At 42.7% G+C, this 21,715-nt stretch overlaps 1 protein-coding gene and 1 non-coding gene across 3 annotated transcripts; both read left to right on the top strand.

The window, feature by feature from the left end:
* The first annotated feature begins 530 nt into the window (after positions 1 to 530).
* On the top strand, positions 531 to 17,496 carry MYF5 (myogenic factor 5). Of its 2 annotated transcripts, XR_009764240.1 has the most exons (4): positions 531 to 1,576; positions 6,324 to 6,399; positions 7,434 to 7,771; positions 17,448 to 17,496. XR_009764240.1 is itself a non-coding variant. In XM_061637804.1 (3 exons), exons 1-3 carry the CDS (start codon positions 1,037 to 1,039, stop codon positions 7,625 to 7,627), a joined length of 810 nt encoding a protein of 269 aa, XP_061493788.1. In that variant the 5' UTR covers positions 531 to 1,036; the 3' UTR covers positions 7,628 to 8,917. The 2 variants fall into 2 exon arrangements, 1 of the variants encoding a protein (XP_061493788.1); XM_061637804.1 differs by lacking the exon at positions 17,448 to 17,496 and having other exon boundaries at positions 7,434 to 8,917.
* On the top strand, positions 6,001 to 6,157 carry LOC133363517 (U1 spliceosomal RNA). The gene has a single exon (XR_009757691.1). It is a non-coding gene; the product is annotated as a U1 spliceosomal RNA (small nuclear RNA).
* Positions 17,497 to 21,715: the final 4,219 nt, after the last annotated feature.

The following is a 21,715-nucleotide window of genomic DNA, read 5'->3' as shown; positions in this document are numbered from 1 at the left end:
GGGTATTATTATTATTATTATTATTATAACTCCAATGATGATGATAGTGTGATAAGAAAATGGAGGCTCTAAGGCTGCGATCGCTCCACTGGAAAGCCGCGGAGGTCACACACCTCTCCGTAATTAATCTGTAGTAATAGCAGGGAGATCAAAGTATCATTGTCATTATCATTTATTAGATTTATATCCCGCTCTTCCTCCCAGTAGGAAGTCAAGACGGCAAACAAAAGCACTGAAAACACCCTAAAACATCTTAAAAACAGACGTTAAAATATATTAAAACAAAACATTCTTAAAACATATTACAACAAAACGTCTTTAAAACATTTTTTTTAAAAAAAAAGCTTTAAAAACATGTTTATGAGGACGCCTGAGGAGCTCATTACTTCGTGGTCCTTGTCAGTCACCGTCCTTTGGTTCTTTCTTTCGAACGGAGCCAGGCGCGGCGACCAGCCATTTTCAAGCGCTAGTCAACGTGTCTCTTCCGAAGGCGACGGCTGCCATCCCAACCATGTCTACTCAGAAGTAAGTAATAATGCAGTCAATGGCTCTTTCTCCCAGGTAAATCGGCTTAGGATTGAAGCCTTACTTGGGGGAGCAACCCAGCGGGACTGACTTCTGAGGCCCGAACTACTGGCCCTGTCGCTTCTTCCCTGCAACTGCCTTTAACGTGCCAGCCGCTGAATTCGCTGCCTGCCTTGTTGTCTTTCTTTCTTTCGCTATGATCTCTGAAGTGTTACTAATTGCACCTCCTGGCTCTGTGCCTTTGAGAGGGCTGGGGCCGATCAGTAGCCAAAAGGAGGTTGTAAGCAGCAGAATGTCCCCTTGGGAGAGAGGAGGAGGAGGCGGAGGAGGCGACGAGCGGGGTCCTTCCCCGAGTTCCCCTTCCCCTCCCCAAGTGGGGGTCGTGATGATGCTACTAGCAAGTAGCCAGCCGCTGGGGGGCCAGCCTAGCCTGTCCTGTGGGTATAAGAGCCCCGGCCTGGCCTGCTTTGCTCCCAGATACTGGGTGCCTTGAGCGCTCCCAGCTCCCAGGATGGAGGAGCTGATGGACGGCTGCCAGTTTTCCCCATCCTCGGCCGTCTTCTTCTACGACAGCTCCCCCTGTATCCCTTCCCCCGAGGAGGAGCTGGCGGAAGAGGACTTCGCGCCTCGGACGGCCACCACCGCTTCATCCTCTTCCTCTTTCGGAGTCCACCAAGCAGACCTGCCCGGAGGATCCGACGGCGAGGAGCACGTCCGGGCACCCACGGGCCACCACCAAGCCGGCCACTGCCTGCTGTGGGCTTGCAAAGCCTGCAAGAAGAAATCCAGCACCGTGGACCGGCGGAAGGCAGCCACCCTGCGAGAGAGGCGGCGGCTGAAGAAGGTCAACCAAGCCTTCGAGGCCCTCAAGAGGTGCACCACGGCCAACCCCAGCCAGAGGCTGCCCAAGGTGGAGATCCTGAGGAACGCCATCCGGTACATCGAGAGCCTCCAGGACCTGCTGAGTGAGCAAGTCCACAACTACTATCTCTTGCCCGGGCAAAGCTGCTCCGAGCCCACCAGCCCCACTTCCAGCTGCTCCGACGGTCTGGTAAGGCTTTCAAGCGGCGCTGGTGGACGGGCCTGCGCTCAGGGCGCCGCGGGGCTGGGGAGGAGGAGGGAAATCGTACCTTCTCACGCTTTCCCAGAGGGCGACGATTCTGCCACCGACAAAGTGGGAAATGGCTATGTGCGGGTCAGCTTTATAGTAGGGGATGGTGGCGCTCCCTTGTGCCGCCTCGAAATGAATGGCCAAGCAAAAGGATTATGTTATGTCGTGGTTTATTTTTGTACGATTCCGCTCCGCCTTTTTGAGGCCGCTCGACACCAGGCGGCTTGCCTAAAAATTAAATCGCAAACCCAATAAAAGAGATCAATAATTAAAAAAGGATAGGCGTGACATATATATTTTTTAAAAAACTCAATCCCAATAAAAAGGTTTTCAGTAACTGAGGGAAAAGGGAAAAGTGTGTGGGTGTTATTCGAAACTCAGTGGGAAAGGTTTTCCATCAGCACATCATTTTATATGTGTGTGCGCGCTAAATTGCTGTGATGATGGAAGACCTTGCCCACTGTGTGTACAAACACACACGGTGCAAGACACTGGCATATAGTGCTACTGGTGAATAAGAGGCGGGAGGGGAGCAGAGAGAGGTGCTGAGAAAAGAGAGTATAATGTTGAATATTGGAATGAATGAACTGACTTGTGTCGGAACGAAACTGATTTCTGGCTATGCCATAAGCGAAGTCATTTGCTTCTGCGAAAGAGCCGTTTGTGGTTCAGAAGCCAGCAACTTCGAACCACGATTCTAATACGACACATTAATCTAACAGCATGCCAAAGACTTAAATAACTTGAAGGCTGCAATCCCATGTCCGCTGATTTGGGAGTAAACGGCGTGGAACTCTGCGGGACTTACTTCCTAGTGATTATGCATCACTTCAGACCACGCGGATACATTTCCCGCGTGAGAAACTCGTGCGTTGTGGCGATGCAGTCGGATCCACAAAGGAACGAAGTCAAGACTCCACTTTCGTTTCGGCTGCGCGCCTAAACAAGATTATTTGTAAGGCAAGTGACAATGAAATCCAAGGCATTTTCTTCTAAGGAAATGCACTCCCCATGCTTAGAAGTGAGCAAGCCTTAACTCAGCGCGACCTGCTTTTAAGTAAACATGCTTGGGATTTGCGTGGTTAGGCTCCTGGGTCAGGCTTAATAACAGCAATTCGCCAGACGCCCAGATCTTTAAAAGGAGTTGCTTTGAAGGTCACTGGACTCAACAGACCAGTGAAAGGCCCTTACAATCCAAATAGCCCAGTTTCTTTGGTGTGCTTGAGGAGCCATTGGCTACAATCCGAAGCCCAGTTACTGGGAGGGTAAATCGATGGGTCTGGCCTCTAACCATATAATTGGGTTTAGACTGGGAGTCTGCCTGAACAACTGCCTGGAGAGGAGGGTTAACTTTCTCAGAGAAGTCGGCTCTGTGTGACAAAGGGGGAGGGAAGATTACAATCCTATAAATGCTTTCCTTGGAGTCAACCCTATTGAACTTACTTCTGAATAAATACGTATAGGATTGCACTGCTAGAGTTCTCCATTGTATGCTTATTTGACAACAGATTTCAACCTGAACAAGCTAATGGTGGCAACATTTCACCTCCCCTCCACCCGCAAACTGAGATGAAGCATTTGTCTTGCCCAGGCAATTTTTCTTCACTGATGGAGAAAGCGCCCACCTGCACGTTGTTATGGTGCATTGTGGTGGCCACATTCTTTTCGGGAGGCATTTGGCTCTGGATGTGTCAAGCTTTGATGCACTTGCATTGAAGACCTGGGAAAGTGTTTTTTCCTGGCTGGCTGGGACCAGGCTTTCTCTTTCTCCAATCCATTCTTCATGGTCATCATGGCACATGCGCACTGGCGCAGCACCAGGCTGCTTGGCCTGGGTATGTGTTCTCCTCCTCCCTTCACTCCAGGGCAAGCACAGCATGGAGGGTGTGGAAGCCAAAAGGGATTTTTAAAACTGGGCCTGGGCTGGTTGGACAGCTTCCTAAGGACATCTGCTTTGTGTTGGTGGGGTAGAACTAGCTTCTCTGGAGGACAGAAAAGCGCAGTCATTTCAGGATGGGTTCAGTACAATGCCTAGCACCCATGCAATGTAAGTAAATGCCTTCTACCATTACAATGCTACCAGATGTGGCAATTTAGGGTGTTTCCAGAGTGAGAGGAGAGCTTAAATCACAAATGCATCATTCAGATCCTATTTTTCTGTGCACATGATTTGGCTGACACCTTAGCTTACACACTGTCTTCCTCACCCCCAATCACAACTATTCTTTGCTATTCCATTCCTTCTCATCCCCACCAGTGGGTAGAACCTGACGAAATGTATCCAGAGGGGTTTTATGTCCCTTCTTTCAATCATTCCCCCTCTCCCAAGCTGTTTTCTGTCCCAGGCATGTGCACAGGTATTTCTGTAACTATGAGCACACACCTTAAAAAAAAAAACAATGCCAGACAATGTGCATAAAACTGGTAACAATAGGCAAAAATGGAACCTTTTTTAAAAAAAACCCATTGCCATAACTTTAAAAAACAAATTAAAACTGAGGTTTGATGCAAGACTGATGTTTGCTGGACTAACGGTGATACAGAGCTGGTACACAAGACCTCTGTATTAATGTGATTTTTTTAAAAAAAGTCTGATGTATGTGCTGCAATTATTTTCTCCAAAGTAAACTCTCACACTGACTGTGGAGATCTTGAGAGCCTCCTAACTCCTCCTAATTGGCCTGTTGAAATCTGACCTTGTCTTCAGCATGCAGCAACTGGTGGAAATAAGCACACTTGTAATGCTTGGGCTGCAGGAAACAAAATTTATTTATTTGTTTATTATTGCATTTATATACCACCTCATAGCCGAAGCTCTCTGGGCAGTTTACAACAATTAAGAACATTAAAAACAAGTATGGCTATTTGTGCTCAGAGAAGGAGAAAACAGAAGTAGGGCTGTGGCATTAGAGGCCACCCACTGAAATGTCACCACACGTGACAAACAGCCTCCCCGCCACCCCCACAAAATGCACTAATGAGCTTCCACACCTGCAGTGAGTGCTGATGTATAATGGGTTGTTTTTACTTATCTGATTTTCTGCAGTCAGGTTATGTCCAGATTTTTTTTAAAGCATGGGTTTGTATTTTGATGATGTCATGGCAATGTGCAAAAAGCTTGTGTGCATAAGTAGCACAGATGCTTCAATAAACTCCCATTTGGAAGCACTCCCAGTGGAAATGTTGCCAGTGGGGTTGCTACTATTTGTATTAATATTGTAACAATGAATTTTGTTGCAGGCTAACATTTCGATCATAGCATAAACTTTTGTGGACCAGCATCAACTTCATCAAAAATGTAATCTGAAACTGGCAGGCATATATGTTTTGCGCAGGGGGTGGGTTGAAGATGGAGAGGAGTGAGGTTGGATGAAAATGAAATGCAAAAAGAACAAGACAGTCATTATAGAAGAACTGGTGAGAACAAAAGGCCATGCAGGCCATTCCCTTTTGCACTAAATAGATTTTAAGCATGAGTCTACGCTGCAGCTACTCCATGACTTTTCTGCAGGAGCAGCAATACTAAGTGATTCTAATGGTAATACTATAGTATTGCATAGTTGGGAAGGCCTTCTGGCTGACTTTCTCCAGGAGGGTAGGATGATTAAGACTTCAAAGTGAATCTCAGCTCACCAGGGCTCTTTCTTTTAATGCCAGATCTCAGACCTTGAACATGTGGCATGGTAAAGAGAGTCTCTGAGTACATAAACATTCCAGTGAGTAACCATACACCAGGGGTTTGGAGCAGGGCTTTCAAGGCAGGTGGCTCCATAAACCAAACAGGCCAGAATCTCTTGTTTTTGGAAGCAAAACGTGAGGAGTTTCTATTGCCAGCTCTTGATAAACCCTGCTATGTAGGATCCAAATCTTTCTGACTAAGGCCGAAAGCAGGTGCTCCAGCAAAAAAGTAACAGCAAAGCTGAGGGGTCTGGATATTTCAACCAAGGCACCCAGTTCTGGATAATGCAAAACCAAGTGCTCACATGCCCCAATGTTAGGGTCATCGCTAACCATCCTAACCTGGGAGAAAATCTCTTCCAACCCCAAACCTGGCATTCAGTCAGACCATGAGCAAAGTCCATCCATAGTTCCCCCCCCCCATGGGGGTGCACTTATGGGAAGGGCTGCCGCTCAGTAGTCAATCATATGCTTTGCACACAAAGGATCCAGACTCAACGCTTGACTATAGCTATGCTGAGCTAGATGGACCAATGATCTGACTTGATACAGGGCACCTTCCTATACTTGTACTAAGAACATAAGAAGAGCTTGCTAGATCAGGCCAACGGTCCATCTTGTACACCATCCTGCTCTCACAGGGGCAACCAGATGCCCATAGGAAGCCTGCAGGCAGGACCAGAGTGCTGCTTACCTGGCTGGGGAGATACCATGATCATGAAGGTGATTTTCCCTGGGTGAGGTTCATCTATTGTACTCCGGGGGTGCTGGCCCCTGCAATTTCCTCAAATGAAGGAAACTCGATTGCATAATTGTGGTTGTGATTCCTAGTGATTGGTGTTTAAAGGCATACTGCCTCTGACAGGTGAGACAGAACATAGCCATCCTATTGCCATAGCTTCCTGACTTTCTTTGTGCTCCTTCTGGGAGGCCTCAACACCAGTGCAACAGAAGAAGTAGCTGCTGTGGCAATAGCTATGAAATCCCCCCCCTTTTTTTGTCTTTTCAGGCTGAATGCAACAGCCCCACTTGGTCCAGAAGAAATGGCACTTACGACAATGTCTACTGCTCTGATCTCCAGAATGGTAAGGCTTAGTGTCCTTCCCACTCTAAGGGCAGCACTAATAGCATCAAGGCAGAAAGGTTCTCTCCTTGATGGAGGATCAGCAATTGCCAGCAGGCTCTGGAAAGGGAAATTGTAATTGCATTTTACGTATATCCTGTTAATTGCATATTCATTAAAATGCTCAAGCTGGTGTACAAAAATGATACACAAAATAACAAACCATATAGAACAGGAGTGGGCAGGTGGTAGTCTGGGATCTGCTGGTAGACATCTGGATGATCTTCAATAGATCAGCAAGGGTTTTCAGTTCCCAATTGCTTAACAACAGCAACAGCAAAAGAGGTTTTTGTCCCCTGCAAAGGTTATGCAATTTAAAAAATACTGAACAAAATATCTAAAATGCAGATATGTAGAGTCAGATCACCCCAGCTCTGCTCCTGAGCCATCATTTTGCATCTGGCTTTTTCTTTCTGCAACTACTATTTTGCGTCTAGCTCTGATTACTGGATCTCAGGGTTCTACTAAAAAAGGAAAAGGAAAAAAAGGAGATCCCACAAGCTTCAAGAACACAAGAAGAGCCTGCTGGGTCAGGCCAGTGGCCCATTTGATCCAGCAACCTGTTCTCACAATGACCAGCCGGATGCCCATGGGAAGCCCACAAGCAGGACCTCAGTGCAAGAGCACTCTCCCTCCCTGCAGTTTCCAGCAACTGGTATTCAGAAGCATACTGTAGGCATATGGCTGCTGAACAGGATGCTGGACTAGATGGGCCACTGGCCTGATCTAGGAGGCAGTTTTTATGTTCATACTACCTCTGACGGTGGAGATAGAACATAGTCATCAGGTTAGTAGCCACTGAAAGCTTTATCCTCCTTGGAGTTGTCCTCTTTTGAAGCCATCCGAGTTGGTGGTCATCACTGCCTCTGGTTGGGAGTGAATTCCGTAATTTAACTTTACAATGTGTGAAGAAGCACTTTCTTTTGTCCATCCTGCATGGTTCCTAAGTCTGCCCACCCCCTTGCAGAACAATCTAATGTCAATTTCTTTTCATAGTCTATTCCTCAGAAGCCAGCACGGCCCTCTCCAGTCTGGATTGTTTATCCAGTATAGTGGATAGAATCTCTTCCTCGGACCAAGATGGACTGTCTCTGCAAGACTCCTCTTCGCTCTCTCCCAGTGCCAGCCCTGAGTCACAGCCAGGCACTCCTGAGGCCCCTCATCCCAAGCTCATCTATCATATACTATGAGCTGACTGAGATTGGAAACTAGCCCCGACAACGCTCTGGGATGGCTGAGAACTCCCAACAGCAACAAGGAGACTCTCCATTGAAATATGAGGCCCTTGGAATTCCATTGGACCAACAATATGTATATAGAGAAGTCACTTTAAAGTGTGTATATTTGTGAATATCTTTGCTCTTTCCCGTTTACAAGGGGAATAGCATTATATTTAACCCAAACATATATATTTTAATATTATATAATTATATGTTGGGGGTTTTAATTGTAACACATTAAAATCTTAGTTATCATCAAGAACGGAAGCAGCACATCCATAGTGGGGTCACACCTGAAAATGCTCCATGTTTTGAGATGCCCAAAATAACAGAATTTAAGTTATATTTTTGTAAGTGTATTTTTCCCAACTGAGGAGAAAAAAATAAACTGACTACACTGATCTGCTAGTTTTTAGGAGAGAAAAGCTGAATGTTTCCAGGATATATTTTTCTGAGATAATTCTTTTTCTCACCTCCTGAGAATAAAAAAGGTAATTTTGCAGAATGTTCTCTGAAAGGTCTACAATTTTTTGTAGCAGCCATCATTTCCCCCCAACAAAATGCCCTGAATGACTTTAGGTCATTGTAGAGAATGCAAAATGGTGACTGGGCTACCAGCACAGCTGCTGCTGCTGTCACTTATAGCAGTGGCCAAGGGCCAGGGGAGAGAAACCTTAGGGGGGAAAAGATGCTGTGCTGCCGCCACTGCTAATGGTGAGCTCCACTCCTAAGAAACATTTTGTTAATTTCTCCTTCCTCATATAAATTCGGTGAAATGGTCACACCCCCATTATTCAGTCTATACATACGGTGGAGAATTTTGAGAGGCAATTCTTACACATCTCTAGTTTTTATAGCACGCAAACAACCTTAATTAAGGCCAGCTCTACCATTAGGTAGGGGAAGGCAGCTTGCCTTTGGATGCACTGTTTAGCATGGGACGGCAAATTATTATTTAGTTTATTATTATATTTTTACCACTGGAGAGCCATTGGACATTGTTGCCTCAGACCTCAAGGTTTTGCATGGTCTCTGCCTTTACTGTATTAGAGGTATCATTTTGCATAAAACCCTTTAGAAATAACCCTCTAACATGTGTTTGCTATATTTTACTATTTCCATTCAGGATGCCTCTCAAAAGGAGGAGGACACTGAAGTGTGTTGGTGGGCTTTCTTCAAACTAAATTGGTGGATGAAAAATTGGAATGCAAATCCAATTCTGGTTTAATTTTTATAGTCATGCTTTCAATAATAAACAAAAAGCCTTACTTTTTTGCGGGGGGGGGGAAGGGGGTAGTAATCTGTGTTTCTGTTCATGGTATGTAAAGTGACCTTTAGTACACTTCTGAATTATGAGTAGCTCTTTGATATGGTGTACTTTTTAAAAAATGGGAAGGCTCATAACCTAACATTTCAAAACACTTTGGAACTCAGCCTGTGAGAGCAATTGGTGCTGCAAAGGGCATGCATTTTAAGCTTTATGACAGTTAACAATTTTTCAGGGGCCAGCTTGGCTAGCCAGTGCTAGAAGCTGGAAAGTGCATAGATTCCACTGAAACTGAAAATCCCTCAGTTTATATGTAACTCTTCTGCACCTCTGTGATCCCCCCCACCTTGGACACTGAGGATGGAGGGGAGATAATATAAAAGTGTCAGCATAGAAGTTCTTATCTAATCATTTCCCAGCCTTCTGTTTCTTCTGTAAGCTGCATATTTTGTCAACTGCCTGCAACAGTAATTACCCACCTTTCCAGGACAACCCTAGACAGGCCTACTCAGTAGCAAGTACCACTGCCCTTAGTGGGGCTTACTTCTTAGCATGCATGTACAGGATTATGCTGTTAGTGTTTTCTATATAGGTCAGCACAGAGCACGGTATAATGCTGACCCTAAATAACTGAAAAGAACTACTAGGACAATGTACCTTTATCAGGCCAGCCAACATGTTGCAAAACACTGTGCATGCTTTTGAGTTCTCTAGAACTTTTCATCAGACTAGATGGTAACTAAATTGCGGGTGGGGGAGGAGATGGCGGGGGCAGGGAAAAAAGTTGGCTGATGGTGAAGCCATGGAGTCTGCCTCTGGTCGCAGTCTTCATGAGGAATGTGGGAAGAGGTAGAACATGAACAGTTCTTGAGAACTGGAAAGTTGGCACACTATTTTGTGACATTTTTGTTGGTCTAATAAAGATGTTGCCCTACTATGGATTTTAGCATTTTTCTTGTGGGCCAAAACAGCTCCGTTTACTTTTTGTGCTGAGAAGTAGTAACAGCCGTATTCAATCCACTGAAGTGAGTCACCATACAGGATATTGGATACTATTTCAGTTAAGACAGCAGTGGGTGGAGGAATGAATTGGCGCAAGCTAGCCATGGAAAGGGTGGGAATGAGAAGATGATTTCTAACTCTATTAGAAATGTAAGATTCTAGGAGAACCCCTGAGAATTGGGTTTTAAAACAGTGTTGCCCTCTTCCTGTTAACATGATTGTTCTTACCCTTATTAGTACAAAGGCAGCAGCATTCATTAACTTTGTCATATTAATCAGAACAGAGAAGTCGCAAGTCTGTAAATAACCATTTACATGAATTTCAATATTTGTTCCACATATTCCAGAAAATAAACATGGACTTCAGTTAGATCAGTTCAAAACAAAGTTTAGTTGTGGGTTTTTTGTTTTGCTTTGCTTTTGGTCTCTTGTTTAAAATGACTAGTGGTACCAAACATGCAAAACTGAAACCAGATTGCGTGAGCAGTAATTCCTCTCTGGGCAACTTTCTGAGCACCACATGTCAGTGTTGGGCAGGGCCAGAGGCAAATGCGAGAGGGGAGCAAGAAATGTCAATTTTACCTTTGTTTAGTAGGCAGACTCTACACACACTTACCCCTCTCTATCTGCTATCATGAAAATAAAGAGGCTTTATCGAGCAAGAGGCATTATTAGACCTGACAGACACACTCCAGCCAGGCAAAATCATTCGGGTTGCAAAGCAGGCCAGGAGAGGGCTGTGGCCTAGGAAGAGTTCTGAGGGCCATACAGAGAGGCCTGGGAGGCCACATTCGGATCCCAGGTCTGCGGTTCCTCAACCCTGCTGAAATGTTTTGAGGGCTATTTTATTACCATGCAATGTTAATATGGCAATACTGTGGGCTGCCTATGGCACATTTTAATTTGATTAGTATCAATTGCCACACTAAACAAATCATCAACAACTTATGGCAGGGCTTATGCACAAGCACCTAGTAGCAAAAAAAGATAGATTCAGTTTTGCAAAGATATGATTTTATCCTTTCTTATTCTGTTATCAGCTTCTAATAGTCGTCCATAAAAAGGAAGCAGGAATCTAACAGATGCAGGAGACAAATTCATTAGATGGAATGCATGGTTGTAAGGTTTGGTTAGCTACAATTGCAGGGGCCAGAGCTGTTTGTGGAGCTAGTCCAAGCTGACAGATTGTTTTTTAAAAAACGATCAGGACTAACTGTTTATTGTCCCTGATGAAGAACCCAGTGCTTAAAATGCATTGGGACTGGGATTTATGCATTCATTCTCATTCAGCAGTTCTAATAAAGAATCAGAGTGGTGTAGTGGTTAGAGTGCTAAATGAGAACTAATAAGGCCCGGATGCAAATCTCCACTTGGTGAACTTGGATCATTCATCAACTGTCAGCCTAACCTACCTCACAGGGTTATTGTGAATGTAAAATGAAACTGAAGGAAAGGACTATGTATGCTGCCTTGAGCTCCTTGGAGGAAATCTGGGATACAAATATAAGAAATGCAACATAAATAAACTTGTCTCTTGCATCTACTGGTTTTCTGCTCCTTATCCTGTTTTCTTGTGTGTGTGTGTGTGTGTGTGTGTGTGTGTGCTGTTGTTTTGGTGTGTTCTGTAATACTGTTCCATGTAGATTATTTTGCTGATGTCAGCACCACAAGCAAAATGCAAACATTTGCTGTAATGAAACATAGCAACTAGGGAAAGTATCAAAAACTTTAATGAATGGTGGCCAACTGCACAATACAGAACGAGTACAAAGTCCTCCGTTTCAGTCTGTGCCACAATGACCTTGCAACTGACCTTTTTCAAGGTATGCAGTGTTACACTGACAAATCACATACTTGTAACATAATATACACCTCTTTCTGGCTAGCTGGCCTCTGAACAGTTGCAACAAAGGTCAACACCTTTCTTGTTGGGTTGGCAAATGTGTTCCCACAGAGAGACTGCTTCTTATTACCTAATATCCCAAAACAGCTGTATCTTGTTGAATATCAACCTGAGGAGCATTTCCTATAGCAGAAGGAACCAAGATGTTGGATTTCAGAAAGTTCAAATGTTGTAAAACTACCCATAACTCCAAAAGCCTTTATTTTGGGAACCTTTCTTTGTTACATCTGGGAGAGAATAAGCAGAAGGACACAATCAGACTGAATCTACATGGCAGTATCCTATTGCTCTCAGTTCAGGGCTTTTTTTGCTAAATCAAAATGAAAGCATACTAGGAAATGTTCGGTACATCATTTCCCCTGGAAACCCCTTGTGTGGACATCCAGAAGATGATTATACATTACACTAGCCCATGAGATTTCATCGTAGCTTAGCAGCAGAACATCTGTTTTGCATGCAGAAGGTCCCAGGGTCAGTCCTGAGGCATTTCCAGGCATTGCTGGGAGAGACCCCTGCCTGAAACCCTACAGACCGACTGCCAATCAGTGTCAATAATACTGGGCTAGGTGGACGAATGGTCTGACCCAATGTAAGGCAGCTTCCTATGTTCCTCTTGGCCACATGTCTGATAGGGACCACCATAGGGTGCTGTCTCCATGCCTCTGCACTGTGTGATTCAGATGCACACTAGATTATCATCTGAATTGGCAGCTGCCATTGGGATCCAGCAAACCAGGACGTCATGCATGATTGGGGCTATTCCGTTGTTAGCTATGGAAAGCAAAAGTTCACAGTGCACTCACTTATAAGGCACCGGGGTGCTGAAACGGAGGTTACCAGCAAGACCCAGGCACCTTTATTTCCTCACCTCCATGGTAGCTAAGCAATTAAACCAGAGGCAGGGAGCCTCCAGGCTTCTCTGTGTCTCTATCCTCGCTCTCCAGGCCCCGCCCTTCATTGGTCTTGTTGCATATCCTCCTTGAGTGTTTTAGCCTGGCTTGAATGTGTCTTCAGACTCTGATAAATGGCTATTGCTTGGATGAAGGATAGAAAGAGGTGGGTGAGTGTATAGAGAAACTAGTCTAGTATACAAGCGTAAAATTTACATTGTTGCTTTGCCCACTTTTTGCACCTGGCCCCACCTGTGACTGTCATGTGGCCTCCCAAAGGTTACCCAGCAGGGAATGAATCCCTTAGACTGAAAAATGTTCCTCAGCCCTGAGCTAAACAAATGAAGGAACTGATCACCCGCTCTCCACTACACTTCAGCGCCACCATGGCAGATGGCCAGAAAGCGATGCTGCAGCCACCAGCTCAGTGGGGGTCAGGTGATACAAGGGACCAATAGAATTAAAGGCAGCCCTTTCAAGTTGCTGCCCTGCCTCCTCAGTCTAAACTATTATATGGGAATTTAGGTTACACTTGCCTGTCAGTCTGAGTGCCTAGGACACACTATGCTCATCCTTTTTCTCTTATGCCCAACCTACCTCACACAATTGTTGTGAGGCTAAACTGCAGGGAGGGTTGGGAGGCAGAAGAACTAAGTACATTGCCTAAATAAATAATATCTATATCTGAAAAAGTATTGCGTAAAATAGCCCTAAGGAGGATTCTCTCTAATTTAGTAATCTGAAAGCTTGCATGCTAATTTACTAATATTGTATAACGTAGCACAATGTGTTTAGCTCTATACTTTGAAAATGTGCTGTACTTCAAATCTTTTAAATCAAAGCTGTGTGTGGGCTCTCTTGTGCACAAGCACCTGTTTTAGAAAAAAAATAAGCAGATGTGGGTTTTATACTGAAGTGGAGCCAGTTAGCACTCTTCAGTTTCACATTTCAGATCCTTGTTCAACTTGTGCAGTTGTGAGAGGGACAACACTGAGCCATATATTCTACAAGCTAAGATACAGAATGAGGTACACTCGTGCACACAAAAACAAATTCATACAGGTTGTTTAAATGGTGAGCAGCCATTTTGATGTATATGGCAGACAATCCAAAATGGCACCTCTCTCTCTGATGGAAAACGTATAAATTATGAACTTAGTAGTTGACAGTTTGCTGCACTTGCTTCATCATCAAATAGTTCCATATGCTGTCAAGAGCTTTTCTAGATTATCATTTACTGAACAATCAATATGCAGTTGTTACTCAGTTTTATTGCAGGCAATTCAAATGAGTTTCCCCCAGTCACCATATTTTGTTGTCTGGGCAATAGGATTCCCTCTAGTTGCTAGTGTACTCATTGCAATTCCGAGCATCATATGTGCTATGAATGGTATCTATTGGCTAGCGTCCTTGGCATATCTGTGATAATTGACACCTCCATCCCTGCCTCTCATGCCATTTTGATCATTTTTATTCAGGATCATCATATTTAAATATTAATTTTTATGGCTCTTTTAGTGACTAAGCACTCTCCACTATGACATTCCAATAGCAATGTTCATGTTCACTTTTAAAAAGTTGAATAATAGTTTTCAAACTATTTTTAAGGGCAGCCTCTTATCTGTGTAGATCAAGGGTGGGGAACCTATGGTGTAGTTGGACTCCAGCTTCCATTAGCCCCAGCAAGCATGGACAATGGACTCAGGGATGATGGGAGTTGCAGTCCAACAATATCTGGAGGGCCCTTGGTCCTTCACCCATTGGTTCCACAATTGTCCTCATGGGCAGAGCTTGGAAAAGTTACTTTTTTGAACTACAACTCCCATCAGCCCTAGGCAACATGGCCACTGGATTAGGCTGATGGGAGCTGTAGTTCAAAAAAGTAACTTATGTGGTTTAATGAGGGGGTAACATAGGCTCTAGCCCTCAGCATATGTGCTGTGTAAGGACTCTGAGGAAAGGTTGCACTACGTTGGCACATATCTAGTTCCTGAAAATAAATAGATGTGTAGATGTGCTCTTAAATTTACCTGCATGCTTCTATAGTTGATTGTAGATTCATAGAGGGCAGAATTTCATTAGCCTTCTTTAAGACCTGCATAGAAGGCAGGGTTCTATTAGCTATGTCTTTGACCATCATATCCCTACAACTCTTACAATCTCATCCTATGCACATGTGCATAAGAAGTAAGTCCCATTGAGTACAGTGGATCTTACAAGTGCATAGGGGTGCATCCTTAAAGATAATGGAGCCCATCTCAGGGTCTGAATCTTTTATAGACATGTCATGTCATATGACCTGCTTTTTAAAACCTTTGCGGAATAGTGGAAAGAGCTCCATGGAAAAAATGTAGGGTACTTGAGATACCTGCTCCCACAGTTCTTGATTAACTCTTCTTGTCTTTGTGTGGGTTACTGTCTCCTTAAATAGCATTGTGATTCTAACTGGAGACAGGATGAGATATTATTAATGCAGGATCATTGTGAAATTGCGGTCAATTCTATACAAGGAACTCTTCAATGAAAAATAAATATAATATTGCAAGTGAATGTAGTACCTATAGAGTCATCTAAGCTAATGATGAAGCTGGGAGTAAAAATCCAGCTGGGCTGTCTCTGCTCTTGATACGTGCCCATTCCATAACGTAGGAATTTCTCACACAGTAAAAAAGAAAAAAAAGGATATGAAGTTTGAAATCTGAAACTACCATGTTAGTAGTTTTGAATAAGTAATTTTAGCTGTACAGTGAGACATATTATTTAGCTGCCAAAGATTACCCTTGCAGACCTTAAAACAAAGCAAGACACTGCAAACTCATGAGAAAATATTGAACATCTCAAATTGGTTTAGAATGGACTTAGAAGACAAATAACTGTTACACTTATGGAATGGGGTTTCATCAAAATGAAAGTGATATAAAGGTTATATTTTTGTTCTTTCCTTGTCCCCTTTCTCTCTACAAAAGTAGTTTTAGAGGTGAACCAATAGATTTACTTAGACTGATAGCGCTCTTGTTTGGTCTCTTATTAGAATTACATTTTGTTGCTGTCTCATTCCATGCTTATAACTCTCATGATGTACACACATAGGATGGCATTCAGTGTTAGCCCTACTCAGAGCAGACCCATTGCAGTTATACATGGGTAACTTAGATTTATTAATTTCTGTGAGTCTACTGTGAGTAGGATTTAGCTGAATACAACAATTTTGAAAATGTCATGGTAATATATGCTAAAGTTTCAAAATAATATGGACAGTGTAAAAGAACTCTTAAATAATTTTTGCAAACAATGTAATTATTTTTAAACCAATATCATTTTTCCAGCATTGACACAAGAGTGTTTGCATGTCAAGTTAACTGTTCTGGACTAAGAAAATCATACAGTAACTGGGGTTTGCGCATATATGAAGGAGGTGGAGAAAATCATACTATTAAGGAACAAGAAACACACCTGATTCATTTTCTATTCTTATATAGTAACATTTGTATTGTTTTACGATATAAGAAACTATAATTAGTATTTCTCTTCAGTGTATTAAGCAACAAGCTTAGCCATCCTTTCTTTTTCTCCAGAATATTCTAACTTCCAGCACTCACTTGCTTACCTTGCTTGGAAGAAAGAGTTGCCAGACGGAATGGTATCAGAAGCAAATGGGTTACAAATTCTCTTTAGAGTCAGCAAATGATTAGCAGTCTTTAGATGTTTTATTTATTTCATTATATTTATTGCGTTAAATGTGTTTAGATGTTCTAAACATTTTTAATGGTTGTAGATGGTTTTTAATTGTTTTAAATATGTTCTTATTTGATTTTAAATTGTACTGCTTTAACTTTTTGCTGTTTGCCACCCTAGTCTCCTTTGGGAGGAAGAGCGGGATATAAATTTAATAAATAAATTGTTGTTGTTGTTATTTCATTTATATCCTATCCTGCTTCCAAGGAGTTCAAGGTGGCATACAAACATGGTTGTCTCCCTCCTGATTTTATCCTCACAATAACCTTGGGAGGTAGGCTAGGCTGAGAGATAGTGGCTAGCCCAAGGTCACCCAGTGAGCTTTGTAGCCAAGTGGGGATTTGAACCCTGGTCTCCCAGGTCCCAGTCTGACTCTCTATGCCTTTTCTCCAGGAAGGGAGCATACACAGAGTTCACATGTGTTCTTTCATCCAGCAGGCACTGACTAGGCTCAGACCTGCTCAGTTTCATCAAGGTCACTGCCTCATGTGCCTTCAAGCCATGTTTTGTGATGTATTATCTATAGGGCATTGTGTGTTTTATTTTGTTTTGTTTTATTGGTGTGACTTTCTTTGAGAAAGTTTATGTTAAAGGGCAGCATAGATATTTATGAAATAAAATAAACCAGTGGGGTCTGAAAGAAAGTGTTGCAGTGTGAAGTGTTTCTGTTCATGGCTGACTGCTGTGATGGCTGGAACTCTGCCCTCTTCTGGGACACTCCGTTCAATTCTTTCACCACCACCCCCGGGCCCCCAGCAACCAGTCAGCATTTTATGATCACTGGATATGTCACTGAGCTATTTTTTGTGGGGGTTGGAGGGGGCTTTCCCTAAATTTCTTTTTGCACATCTGCAAACCTTTTGTTTCCGCCAGTCTGCTGATGCCTCCCTCTTGTGTATGGATGATGCACAAGGATTGTGTTACAATCACTCTGGTTTAGGAAATGTTCCCACTCAGCTTAATACTAGGCCTTTGTTTTTGTTTTAATCACAGCTATCAAATTCAAATTTATAGAAGAGGACACCTACTGGCAGGATTTGGCACCACTATTTGTTTCAGAGGAAAATGTAAGTGCATATGCATTGACAATTTGTTGGCAAGAGGCTCAGGTTTAAAAGCAGAACTGAATGGCATGAGCTAGCTTTTGAATTCATGCCAACGAAATGTGCTATAACTCAGTGGCCTGGTGAACACCTCACAGTCTGTGATGTCATTTGAGCCATTTCAAGGGAAAACCTTATGGTGTTTGGAAGGAGGTGTTTGTTTAGCTGTGATCTAAGGACTGAATTGCTTGTTTTATGATGCAGTAAAAATCTCATGTGGTAACTTTACCACACTGTTTTCATGTGGTGAATATGTTAAGTGTGAAATATCCTCACATGGAACAATCATCACTTACCATACCAGAACAAATGCTGTGGTAACTGTTGATTTCTCAAAGTGTTGGGTGATTCACACAAACACCTCACCACAAAAAAGGGTGTGGTAAAATCACAGGGTGAACCCATGTTAAAAACAACGACATGTGAATAAGTTCTCCGTTTTCACTTACTATGCTTCAACAGTCAATAACATTCAAGGGATTTATTTCAGAAACTATTTTTTCAGTGCCAGGGCTCAGCCCTGGAATATCCAAAGTAATAATAGAAAGGGTATATTTGAGCATATGCTGAATACATTTACTTCACTAAATAAACACAAGCTATCCCTTCCCAGTTCCATCCCTTTGAATATGAAGAAGACTCCAGATCAGTATGTGAGCTTTCCAGATAGATCTGGAGTCTAACACCTTTCATTTTAGAATTTGAATACTGCTTCTTGTTAATAGCTGAAGGATTTTTTGAAAATGGTTAAAACGTCATAAAAAGACCTCATTTCCCAGTTGACATTCCCAGTTGACATTTTGCTTAATGGGTAAAAGAAAACTAGTGTAAAATCTGTAAGCTCTGTTTTGAAGATCACATGACCAATTTAACACCCAATAATAAAACATAAACTTGGTTTATTTGGACTTTTAGAATCTATAGACAATTGAACCATAATACTGGTTGCATTAATTTTAGGGCGCTATGTTCTCTTTGAACACTAGGTGGCTCTCATAATTTGTGACATTTTATGGCCTACCTTTTACTCTGCTCAGCAAGCTGCCTAGAAAATATAACATGCATGCCTTCTGTTAGCCATAATGAAAATATATAAACCTGGAATTCACATACTTCTTAACACAGAATACTTTAACTGATGACAGTTTGTACTTCAGTGCTTTGGACATTAAAATATAGAGTGTCTACCGCAAACACAGAAGGTAACAGGGAAAGTATTTGTTTGAAGATCAGAATAGCTGTCCCATTGACCTCAGTTGAACTATTAGGTTAAACCTGAATAGTCCATTTGACTTGTTCATAGACAGGGCTGTAAAAACCTTTAAAGTTAATTTTGAAGAATAGACTATGGGCAGACTGACATTGATCATGTATTAAGCTAGTAATGTGACAGAAAAAAACATGTTGACTATTGACACAGATGCTGACCAGCAATCCTTTGTTAGGGAGATTCCTGGTCCAGGACTGCCACTGGTTATTTCCTCAATAGAGTTGATGGATGGGAAATAGTGTCCTGGTAGCTGGGAATTCTTCTGTGAGCCCATCTGAGCCTTGAGAAGGAGATATCCCTGCAGTTTGGGAAAGGGGGCAGAGAAACTGCAAAAGAGCAGTTCAGCAGCATTGCATTTAGAGGCACAGAGAGAAGTTTGCAGAGCAGTGAGTTGGCTGAGGATGAAGATCAAAGTCTCCCCTTAGGGTTCTGATATGTTAGGGATAGGGAACCTTAACCTCAGGGGCTGGAAGTGGCCCTCTGGGTCTCTTCAATTGGCCCTTGAGACTTTCTCCAGGCCACTCACTCTCCCCAGGCTTCAACGTTCACCAGCTCTGCTCCACACCTTCCAGTGTTTTTGCTAGAATGGGTCCTTAAAGTGTGATAACGCCTGGATTTGCTTGGATGAGGGATGGAGAGATGGGCATGTGTCTGACTTTTGCGTGGCTGGAATGTAGCCTGTTTTACAATGGTAAGAGTCACATCCATTGTGCCACCTTCTTTTGGCCCCTGGCCTTAACCCCTCACTGGCATGCAGTACTCAGAAGGTTGCTTATAAGAGAATGTGGTCCTTGGACTGAAGAAGGTTCCCCACCACAGTGGTAAGAGATAGCAGATTTGCTGCCTTGCTTTGACTCCCCTTAACCTCTGCTTGTACATTTGTACACAAAGGAAATATGAATGCTGCTCTGATGTTTTCACCTTTGATGTTTAATTTATGTTTTAAATTTTGTATGTTGCATGTTTTTGGGACCCAGATGGTGAAATTACATTCTGTCACATGTGGCTTGGATTGAGATATCCCACTACATATATCAATTTGCTTACCAATCGTGAGATGTTTGACATCAACACTTCTTGAATAGGTGCTGGAACACGTTTGCAAACTTTTAGGTAATTGTCACAGTTTACACTTTTCCCATCTCATTATCCTTTGACCTCACTCCTCACCATTCCCTCTCCCACTTACAACCATATGCACATACACCTGCAAACTTTGGATAATACTTCATGCATCTGATGAAGTAGAGTGGACTGTTGTCCAGGTGCGGGGAACCTTTGGCCCTCCAGCTTGCTGGGGCTGATGGGAGTTGTGGTTCAGAAATATCTGGAGGACCAAAGGTTACTCATATCTGCTCTGGTCCATGAAAACTTATGCCATAATATGTTACGTCTTTAAGGTTTCTCTGGATCTCTCTCTGTCATCTGCAAGAAACCAAACTCATGTAGTGTTGCCCTTAGAACTTTGTTCAACTTGTAGAAGTGGGGAGCATATAAAGGTCTTTTTTGGTCCTAGAGCAAAGGTGAACTACTAACCTAACCTCACAAACAATTTGCATGTGTCATCTTGGTTTGACCTAGTAGAGATCAAGGTTCTGATCCTTACAAACTTGTTCGGTGTTACAACACTGTTCTACCAAAATAAAAAATAGACAAATTCCAATGTAGCTTTTGATACTACGGCAGAGAACCAGTTGCAGGAGATGGCCCAAAGCACGCACACCCCTTCCCAAAGAACAGCATAGCTTTTAATGTGCTGGGAGTTCCTTTTCTTTCAATAAATCCGTTTTGCCCTTATTGATTCTCTTATTTTTAATCTCCATCGATTGGTTGCCAGAATGGGTTCATAATGATAGCAGAGCTGTAAATTATCCTAATGTAATTTTGGCCAAAACGTATTACGGCTGTGCCAGACAGCTGGCTCTGTGTACGAAACTGCTTATTAATGGACTAGCAACTGGCAGGTAGCGTAATAAGAAAAATACAGTTGCATTGTGTGTGTGCATCTGCAAGAGCAGAAGGTTGCCTCCAACTATGTCATACTCACCCATTGAAATTAATGGACATGACTTACTTAGGGCCAATAATTGCAGTGGGTCTACTCTGAGTATGACATAATTGGATACAACCCAGAGTATTAAATATTGATCTAGCGTTCAAAGGCACTGAATTGCATTTACCATTTTACTGCACATACCCCCAGTTTGGAGGTTTGCAGAGGTTTCTTGATCAGGATCTATCAGTCAAAGCTGTCCAGACCTTCTCTTGACTACTGTTGCATCTTTTAAAAAATGAGGTTTGAATTTGATTCTTTATGTTTCCTATGTGTAGATTTCTGAAATATTTATGATTTCCAGCAGTTTTACTTCTCCCAGATGGAAGATGGTATTTACCGAGCAAGTATCCTTACTAGTTTCATCCACCAAGTGTTACATAACCAGGAATATATCTAAATGTTAAATTATGCTTCGGGGACCTCTGACACAGTTGAGGTAGACATTGAGACTTAAGAATTCAGGTAGTCTGCACTTGCTTATTACAGAAGCTAAAAGACAGAAAAGTTTTTTAGATCAAACAGCTCTTCTTGCTGCTTATGTGGGTTGAAAATATTTGAAGTTGCTCAGGAGGGACTAATTTTGAAACTGAAACTTCTTGGATTAATTCCTGAGTTGTCAACTGAGCCAGAATAAAACCTAGCAGGCTCAACATAATCTCTGTATATGTCAGGCCATGCTTTTATTCAAGCAACTCTGCACTTGGGGCTTAATTTTGTACTGAGCTATTTATGGATAATTTTATGTGCATCATAAGTGCAGAAATGTGCAAAAATGAAGCTTTGCAGTAAGGACCAGCCAGGCAGCCATCTGCAGTGCCAACATTTCAGAGCT

This window comes from Rhineura floridana, chromosome 8 (genome assembly GCF_030035675.1).
Source record: "Rhineura floridana isolate rRhiFlo1 chromosome 8, rRhiFlo1.hap2, whole genome shotgun sequence".
In the NCBI taxonomy this organism is placed as follows: domain Eukaryota; kingdom Metazoa; phylum Chordata; class Lepidosauria; order Squamata; family Rhineuridae; genus Rhineura; species Rhineura floridana.
This window is presented reverse-complemented; position numbering and strand designations above follow the sequence as displayed.